This window comes from Xyrauchen texanus, chromosome 8 (assembly GCF_025860055.1).
Source record: "Xyrauchen texanus isolate HMW12.3.18 chromosome 8, RBS_HiC_50CHRs, whole genome shotgun sequence".
NCBI lineage: Eukaryota > Metazoa > Chordata > Actinopteri > Cypriniformes > Catostomidae > Xyrauchen > Xyrauchen texanus.
The window spans coordinates 22,439,406-22,449,614 of record NC_068283.1 but is presented as its reverse complement, the minus strand read 5'-3'; the positions used below and the strand labels follow the sequence as shown (position 1 = coordinate 22,449,614).

Here is a 10,209-nt window from a genome sequence, read left to right as displayed (position 1 = left end):
AAGTAACCGGTGACAGCTGACATAAGCAGGTTCCAGCTAACCACGCCCTTAGTACGAGCTACCACGCCCATGGCAGTATAAAAACCATCTTGTTTCGTCAAAACCACTGTAGCGAGTCAGGAGTTGGAATTGCGAGTATTGAAAACGATCAGGATAGAGTATTTTAGCGTCTATTTAGCATAGCATTTATAGAATTATTTAGATTATTTAGTGTAGTCTAGGTAGTTAATTAGCATATTTGTTAGTGTAGTATTGTTAGAAGCATAGTTAGTTAGTAGCATAGTATTGCGTCAGTTAGGATAGCTTCAAGTTAGCGTAGATTATCTGTATTTAGTACAGTGGTCAGGATGGTACGTAGGTGTAGTGTTGCTGGTTGCAACAGCACTGCTGGACTGTATAGCTTTCCAGCAGACTTGGAAATTAGGTGCCAGTGGTTGCATGTCCTTGGCCTGGAAGACCGCGAGTTCCCGCCTAGAGCTGTAGGAGTGTGCAAACTGCATTTTACGCGGGATTGCTTCTCCAACGCAATGGAGGTGGAAATGGGCTTCTCCAAACAGCTTGCGCTGAAAAGCGACGCAGTGCCAAACGCTGCTCCTCCTACATGGACTCCACCACTGCAGCGGCGTCTTGAGGTGAGTGATCATATATATTTGAATCACAATTTACTGGATTTGCTGGATTTTTTCACATAGCGGCAAAATTTGAATATGCCTACAGAGCGCGCGCTATTGACATCAACTCGATAAAACTCATCAGATACATGTACATGCTTGCGACCGTGTGAGGAATAATAATAACATAATAGTAATACTCCTGGAGAAAATTACCACTCCAGTCAGTCTCCATTTTAGAGTCTGACAGCAGCTGTCAATTAATCCGTCACTACGGTCTCAGGTGCACGCCCCCCCGCTCAGCCCCGCCCTCGTTTCGTCCCCTCTATCCCCGCTGGTGTCTGCCCACTTTTCCAGCATTTTTCAAATATTGCTAGTGGGTGGAGTCAGACTCTGAGCAGGGGTTTAATTACCCTTTAATAATGAAATAATGACACTATTGTTTTGAAAATGGCCATGGCCCGCAAATTTCATTAGTCTATCAAAGTGAATTTGTTTAATCTCTGCTGATATCTTCCATGGCCAATAGTCAAAATAATTATTTTTACAAAAGCATTTAAAGTCGCCATGAAACTGAAGTTATGACTGACTTTATTACTGTATTGTGACGTATTTCCTAGTGAAACGGCTTTTCGAACGAGAAAAAATTAGGGCCGGGAATTTGTTTTCGTTAGGACAAAATTAAGGCTGTGCAAATACAGATGAATGTGAAACAAACGAGTTAATTTGTCCACGTTTTGAATCACAATAGACTAAGCATAAACAATAAATAGCCTAAGTTACTCTCGTGGTATATCCAAACCTCCGTCTGCAGAAAAATGTAAATAAACTTCAGCGAGTTTCCTTTCATCCAGCTTTGGCGTCATCATTCCTATGCCCTATTCCATACAAAGACAATTACCCTCCACTATGAGAACTTCAGAAGGCTGAAAGGTGATAATGGTAAATCAAAATTAGATTTAATCTGTTTGGAATTGACCCAACAGCAAGGACTGTGCTCCTCAGCATCACCAGCAGCCTGCTGTAAACTATAAAACAAAACTATTACATTTGGGTCTATAACAATCTAAGTACAGTGCTTGCAAGAAGACTATGTGTATCTACTGTACCCTTCTTAATCAGGTATCAAATCCATTTTTATTAGTCATTTTAAAAGACCTGTGAGACTTCACACTAACATCTTAAGAACATTACTAATACAAATATTTGTCATGATGTATTGATGTACCATGCCATGATGTTGCTTTCCAGAAGAAAGTGGCCATGGAGGATGCGAATCTGGAAAACCCATGTGCCCTCTACCACAGTGCAAACTATATTGTTTTTAAAAAAAAACACTGGGACATCCATATTGACATCAAGATGGGATGAGAAGAATACTGATCAGAGCCAGCTGAAGTATCAATTCCCAGAGCTTGCAGATCCTGGCGTCTACTAAGGCTTTAGGTCTTCCTCTGAAGTTTTCAGTTAGTTAAATATCATATGAGCAAAATTTGTGTCTGATAACTTGTTTTCTTTTATACTCATGTTTTTAGGTCTTGCCATCAATTGCATTTCTCTAGAAGTGGAGCTTTATGTATAGCACCGAACAAGGCAGCAGCAGGGCATGCATATCGCTGCTTTTAAGACTGGCATGTTAATGAAGCTTATCTTGCACTGGCAATGTGACATTTGGACATTCTGTGAATATTCAGAGGGGTTTTTATAATGACATATACAGTCTTAGTTATATTCCCTGTGCAGGTCCGTGGCATTGTGGCTGCGGAGAATCTGACTGTGGACTTTGCTATGGGCAAGAACACAACAGAGGGCAAAACTCATATGATGTGCACTGAAGGAACAGAGGGTCTGGATCACCTTTATTACAAATCTCAGTTAAGTCTATAAAACAACAATAGAATTGCATTCAAACACCTATTTCCTCCTGTGCACTGTAGGATGTGAGAATCCTAAGCCCAGCCAAATACAGCTAACAGTATAAGAGAATGGAATGTGTAAGCCCGTTTATCGGTCCAATGATGGTCTCCAATATTACGGGTGAAGGTCTCTGCGCGTTACTGTCTTTCTTGTTACGCAACACAACAATATTAAATGAAATACATTTTCTCTTATGTATTACCTCGTTATTTCATCTGACTCCATAAATGAAAAAGGTTTTTAATGATATCTGCGCATCATTAAAATTGAAACGAATGTTTGATTATTCTTTTAACTCCTTTAATTATACTTTACCCGTTTAGATTAAGAAACTATGTCGCTTTGAGGTCCTCGCGTGTTTTTCTCTACACCGCGGGTCTCACGATCACAAGCGGCCAGTATTGGATCATCAAACAGAGGTAATTGCTATATACCTGAGATCGGTCACGTTCAAGTTCACATAATCAAAGATACTTCAGTATAGCCCCCATGGAATTACATACACTTAAATTTAACTTAACGTTTTCTTCAGTAGAGGTCACGGCCACTATTACAGATGTAAGTTGACCAACATAACTTCTCTTGTAATAGCTTTGGATTGGCCATGCGTGGTTTCCCACGTACACTTATCTGGAGAAACATCAAATTAAAACAAAGGTAAGACACCCGAATTTAAATTGGTCAAGCAGCGTTTGCTGTTCTAAACGGAAACTCCCTTTTTGTCTTTGCAAACCAAGTACACTTGAGACATTTTAAATGATTCCAAACATGTTCCACTAGTTAGATTATTTGTATACATCAGATATAGACTTTTGTTACATACAGATCTTAGGTGATTCTGAGCTGAATGGGGGAGAGAGGAGAGAATGGGACAGATGTGGAAGGGCAACAATGAGGTGTGAATTTGCAGTCTTCGCTTAGTAGGGTGTGGTGCCTCAGGAAGAGTTGCTAATTGCGAGAAAGTTAGTTTGTTGATTTTCTCAAAGATCATACATTTGCTCTTTGCCTTTGAATGCAAACACATTGGCACCCTGCCTTACAAACGTATGAAGGAGACACAGTCACTAAAGTGCTTCTACAGCCTCTGACAGGTATAAAATTGAGAATTCAACACAAAGTATACAGATAAAATGCACAGATTGATGTTTTCCACTTGACAAAGTATGAAATACCTTGCAGGACGGACCCACCAGCTAAGAGTACACCATTAGTGTAGCATTGGTAGTAGTGCCATTGGTCACCCCATTTTGAGAGACTTCATCTACAGTCAAAGCAAAGACAACACTCCTTTTTGCATGATGCTGCATGCCTATATTCCACTGGATAATGAACCGATACAGGTCATAGCTCCAGATCCCTTTCTGACAAGAACAGACTCCAAATGGGCACCATAAAGATTTGTGAACTCTCTGGAGGATCAACTAAAGAATATTTTAAAAAAGCCACTGGTTGTGAAACAGAGCCAAGAAGAACCAGAGACTGTGCACAGGAGGAGAAACCCAGTGGAGAGCAAGGAACAAAAGGCACAGTGTCAACAGTGGCTGTGTGAATAGAATCTTGACTGAGGGATCCTTATGCTTAGAAGCTCATAAAACATGCCATTCTATTCTGTTTTTACCAGTCCAACTATTGAAGCTACACCACAGTGAATCTCCAGCTCCACAGGCTATAACCCCTTTTTAAACAGCAGATTGTATCCACTGCTCATCAAAACAATATCTTTCGAGGATCTGAAGTATGCTATGTGTACAAGAGCTATTGTTCATTGTATGAACGAAGTAACAGTATGGTTAAGCTTTTGCACTTTTAAGCAAATAGATTTTAAATTATGTTGTTTGCTTGGTTTGCATCCATTAAGACCATTAAGTTTTTAGTGCTTTTAGAATGGGCCAATAAGTCACAACTATTTTTTTCCCACTTCACAGGTTCACAAATTATGTATGATGGATGAATTGTCCTCTCGATTCCTGTAGTTGAATTGTATGCAGCATGTTTAAATAATTAATTGACAACTTAAAAGACAGTGGTCCAAACTCCAAACAATTCCTACCTCAAAAAGATTCAATGTAGCTTTGGATATGTAACTGAAATAGTCTTGATGCCTACAGACTAATTTATTGCAGGTTGTCCTATGTTGCGTAATATTTGGAAGCCTACAAAAGGAGCTCCTAAAAATGTGATTTCATGACAGCCCTCGAAAAATGGAGAAAGAGGATATCGCTTGAAATGACTCAGAATACATTATATTTATAAAAAGCATTTATTTGCAACTGTAATAATCTTTTTTTGACCACAGAAACTATTTAGTGTTGCAGAGATGGTACAGCTAAACTGCTAATTTTAATAGGTAAAGGCCCTTCAGTCTATCAGCTGATCACTGATCTTTGACAATCAAATGACAATCTTTTCCCTAGCCATGCAAATAAGACTTGTGTTGCAATGGCATGAAATAAGATGCATTAACAGCGGTCTAAACATACTGACATGAGAGATGTGTGTGTAATTGATTCACATATTTGATACTTTTTTATACAACATATATTAATAGTGGTATTTCTTATTGTTTTTATATATATATATATATATTTTAACTGGAACCTAGAGTAAGGGGGTGAGGAAACAGTCCATTGGTGCTTTTGGTCCCAGAAAGACAAAGTGAGAGAGACAACAATAAACTCAAGTTTAGTCCTAGATCTGGCTGAGAGGGAGGAATTTCTGGTAGTAACTTTTGGTAACGTCAATCATCAGTTCCTGTGTACATTCAGGGAGCTCTCCTGAAAACAAACCTGAAATATAGAATCAAAGATAAACTGAAAATATATTTGCACTGACCCAGTGAAACTAAATCACATCTAAAATTAATTGTCGAATACAAATAATCCAATTCACTACTAATCCACTTTGAATAAAAATACACATCACTACTTAAATAAATTAATCTGATTTTACAACCAATTTAAAGTCATATGGGATAAAATCCAAATGCAAATTGACATTTTTGTTTGAAAAAATATATTTGAAGTGTACATCAAGCTGCCCACCTGGACAGCCAGAGAATACAGTGAATGGTGGAACCACTGTCTCTGGGGGAAGGACAGTATTATCCAATATCTTACAGCAGTCCTTCAAGACGCAGCGTCGACCCTGAAATACACACTTCACAGTTAAGCATTGCCAAGTAAAAATTTCAGTCACAAACAAGAAACAAAAGGCAGGAAACAGATGAGGGCTACTTACAATCACGCAGTTTTTGCCAATGTGGACATATGATCCTATCTGTGCGGCATTGACAACACAGTCCTCCTCTATGAAAACATGGTCCCCAATATGTAGGGGAAAGAAAGCCACACTGATGTACACACAAAAAAAGAAGAATGATTAAAGAATTATACTTTTTACTTAAAGGTGGGGTATGTGATTTTCTTTTTTGACCATTTTTTCAAAATAACTTGAAATCCTATTCCTAACCCACTTACTGGCTGTAAATTAGAAGCACTGAAATGAAAATTAAGCAATTTAATCATCTGTGGAACGGGCAGGACTCGAAAAACTCCAGCCGATCATTTTCAAGACCATCTAGAATCATTGGACAGAAAATGTGTCAATCAAACGGTCGTACCATGCCCCCCACCACCCACCACCCTGGCTGCGTGTCCGTTAGTCATCAGCTGCTTTCAGATGGAGCGGCATTTACTACACAGAGCTGTAGTTCATCACTGACAAGCTGGGCAATTTACCCTTCCTTATCACGGCCCAGCTTGTTAGTGAACTAAGGATCTGTGTAGTATACGCCGCTCCATCTGAAAGCAGCTGATGGCTATTTACTAATCAATGAATGCACTTTATGTTATGTGCTTTACTGACGAGATGCGCATAACAATCTCATCTGATAACGTTATATCGGTCAGCCCTATATTTAGCCATAAACTTCGGTGACAACCAGGACGTCCAATATATTTTTATATATTTTTATATATTTTATATTTATACAATATATATTTACATTTCAAAAACATCAATTTTCTAACAATACTAATGATTTATGTGACTGTTGAATGTTAATAATATCTGGTGCAACTTAACGCTGAATGTTGTGCCATGTTGACGGTCTTAGCAGGTAAATGGTGACGTCATGCAGAAACTCCAACCTATGCTAGCCTGGCTCGCTCTCGCGCATCTGAGTTTTCGCTCGTGCATGATTGCGCGTCCATGTTTTTCGAATGGGTGGAGTCAGGGCCAGCGTTGGAGGAGAGAAGGTAGGACCTTAGAGTTGTGTATTTTCAAAATCTGCCGGCCGTTTTGCAAATCACATACCCCACCTTTAAGCAAGTTGAATATGATGTCAGTATGACAGCTTCTCAACATGAAGGGGATAGTTATCCCATATATGAAAATTCTGTCATTGTTTTCTCACCCTCATGCCATCCCAGTTGTGTATGACTTTTTCTTCTGCTGAACACAAACAAAGATTTTTTTAAAGAATATCTCAGCTCTGTAGGTCCATACAATGCCATTCAATCCAATCAGTTTTAAGTTAGAGCAGACTAAAATACAACTCCTTTTCCGCTGTAAATTTTGCTATTGCAGCCTCAAGGCACGATTATGATGTCAAGCACGATTACACTTCCTAGTGCTTGATGTAGGTGCAGAACACTTGATGGTGCTAGGAAGTGTAGTCAAATATGATCACCAAGGAGACTGCTGATGTCATGGTTTAATAGTAAAAAAAAAAAAAAAAAAAAGTTTTGGTCTGTTCTCATCCAAAATCGATTATATCACTTCAGAAGACATATATTAAACCTCTGAAGTCGTATGGATTACTTTTATGCTACCTTTATGTGATTTTCTGAGGTTCAAAGATTTTGTCACCATTCACTTACATTGTATGGACCTACAAAGAAGATATATTCTTCTAAAAATCTTAATTTGTGTTCTGCAGAAGGACAAAAGTCATACACATCTGGGATGGCATGAGGGTGAGTAAATGATGAGAGAATTTTCATTCTTGGTTGAACTATTACATTACAACAAGAGCACTACTTACCCTTTGCTGAATTTTTTAAAGGGTGGTCGGATTACACTACGACTTTTAATGACACAATGTCGCCCAACTCTGACATTAGCAAGATCTCCTCTGATAATACAGTCATTCATCACAATAGTCTGAAACAGACATTATACAACAAATTCAACACGTTTGATCAGAAAACTGAAGAAATTCCAGAGCAAAAATGACTCGTTTACACAGACTAATGAAGAAAATCAGGAGACTCACTTTCCCATTGAGGACAATGTTTTGACTGCCGCAAAGCACGGACTGTCTGCTCACTTTATTGCCCGACGCCTGCAAAGATAAATTGGAGAGTGAACGTTACCGTTACATGACGGTCCATCTGATGTGAGTAACTGAACTAACAAGATGAGCCATTAATACAGACACTTATTGACCAGCAAGTCACAATTAACTGACAGGCGCGTGCTGCCTCCAACATCTATGTTTAACAAATGAAAACATTCACACACTCGGTTTGCAGAGACAATTCATCAGTCAGACAAATCATAGTTCTGGATTTAATCCTCCTAACCTCGTGATTCAGTAGTTGGACATTATCGAATTTATTCACATACCGTCTCGATATATTCCGCCTTGTTGTATAATATTTCACACAGCTCCATATTTCTAGAATTGTATTGTTTTGCTCTTGAAGCTCCGCAGATTTCAACCGCTCCCTCGCTATTTCCGCTTCCGCATTAGTCGCTCGCATACGTCATCGAAGCTGTCTCGTTTCAGAAAAGTGACACTCTGAATGTAGCCTTCGAATGCGACCTTCATTCACGGGAATTCGGAGGGCGTAAATATGATAAATCCCAAGCTGAAGTAGGCTACCTCAGTAGATGGTTGCAGAGTGTATACTATGTATAATCATATCAATATATAATTAAAATAAAGTATTTGACTTAAAGTACACCTGCAAAATATATATATTTATTTTCTCTTTCCATCATTATAACTCTCCTAAAATGTACCTCATGCATTCCCTCCTAAAGAGACTTTGTTCCTTTCTCACTCAAAGCGTTCCCGCTTGTTAAAGAGTGGCGTGCTGTCATAGCAACCTGTTACTTTCCGTTTCTATACGAAGGCTGTCTTGTTTAAAGGATATAAAGTATACTCGGCTGCAGCCTTCAAAAGACGCGTCCTACCTAGCACGCAGCCTTCCAAACGAGATGCAGCCATTTCTTGTACCTACATTACTCTTATTCTTATTATTGGCGGCTCGCATTCTAAAATAGAGCATTACCGCTATCTACTGCGGGTTACGGATCAGAGACACTGTTCCTTCTTTCCCCAGACCTTTCAGGACTCGTGCTTCAGATGGCGCTGCGTGTTCAGCTCCTCAGTTTCAGCCCCAATCCCACACTGTCCAGAGAGAGGAGGACAAAAACCCCACATTTTATGGCCTAGCTATATTATTTCAATTAACCGAGTTCTATTTAGAAATTGTATTAATAGAATATATCCCCACTTACTGGATTTAAAAGCTTTTTTAAGGTTAACTGTTGTTCTCCTTTCTTCTGTAATTCATTTGTTAGTATATTTATTTCCTCAGTATATCTGTTACACTGTATTAACACATGTTCCTGTTTCTCTAACTCCACACCAATCACATAATCCTGTAAGATGTTTTCTTATAGCCTACATTGTTTAGTTAAGTCCTGTATGTCCCAGTCTGAGTCTAGATAAAATACAATCTTATTTTCTCCTTCCACCTGAATTCCTTTCTCTTCCTACTAATGGTTGTATTAAATGTAGATGCCAAGCCTTTTGTTAATTATCCTAATAAATTGCCATTTTTATTTAACTCCTTTTTTATTATTGATTTGATTTCTGATTTACTATACATTATATGCATGTCTATATTTTCCTTTGCAATAACTTAATATGCTAATTTATCTGCTTCCTTGTTCCCTGATACTCCAATATGCGCAAAAACCCATAAAACCGGAACTCTCTTATTTGTCTGCTGCATAGGCTATATATAATATCTGGAGAATCTCCATCAATATATTTTGTCTAGTTTCAGACTGTTGATCTTCCAGACATAACAGGACAGATCTGGAATCTGAACATAGGAGAGTTTCATTTAATCCCATATTTTATTTTGTTCATTGCTAGCAAAACTGCTAGTAATTCTCATGTAAACACTGAAACTTGATCTGATATCCTTTTTCCTTCTCTTTCAATCTTGGTAATATGCTTCCCCCACTTGACCTTTCCTTGGATCTTTAGATGCATCTGTAAAAACCTGTATATAACTTTCATACTTAGTCCATATACTCATTTGTTACTTCTGCCTCTAATGCATTTTTGACCCTTATCTTGTCTTGCTTCCAATAGGAATAAATCAACGTTTGGCTATGGTAAGAGGTATTGATGGTAATATTACCTTTGGGGTAACATGATACTCGTTGAATTTCATATCCTGCATTAAATCCTTAATAATCATTAACATTTATGTAACGCTCTCGGGCAGCAATTTCTATGTAAACAAGCGGCAAGACAGAGCAGCTAGTACTTGAATTGGGAAAGACCGACATTTCCAAAACCAAGATTTTGCCAAGATTATGATCAAAGAACATATTTAAAATCAGCAGTATAATCTAACAATACTTGCATTATAAA

General features: G+C 38.3%; 1 protein-coding gene and 1 pseudogene across 1 annotated transcript; one reads left to right on the top strand and one right to left on the bottom strand.

Annotated features, from left to right (window-relative positions):
* Positions 1–207: 207 nt before the first annotated feature.
* Positions 208–2,687, top strand: LOC127647813 (RNA pseudouridylate synthase domain-containing protein 1-like; annotated as a pseudogene).
* A 2,103-nt stretch (positions 2,688–4,790) lies between these two features.
* LOC127647814 (dynactin subunit 5) lies at positions 4,791–8,299 on the bottom strand. The gene is made up of 6 exons (XM_052132291.1): positions 8,157–8,299; positions 7,804–7,872; positions 7,573–7,691; positions 5,766–5,877; positions 5,570–5,672; positions 4,791–5,314 (listed from the first exon to the last, which is right to left on the bottom strand). Exons 1-6 carry the CDS (start codon positions 8,202–8,204, stop codon positions 5,217–5,219), a joined length of 549 nt encoding a protein of 182 aa, XP_051988251.1. The 5' UTR covers positions 8,205–8,299; the 3' UTR covers positions 4,791–5,216.
* Between the last annotated feature and the right edge of the window lie 1,910 nt (positions 8,300–10,209).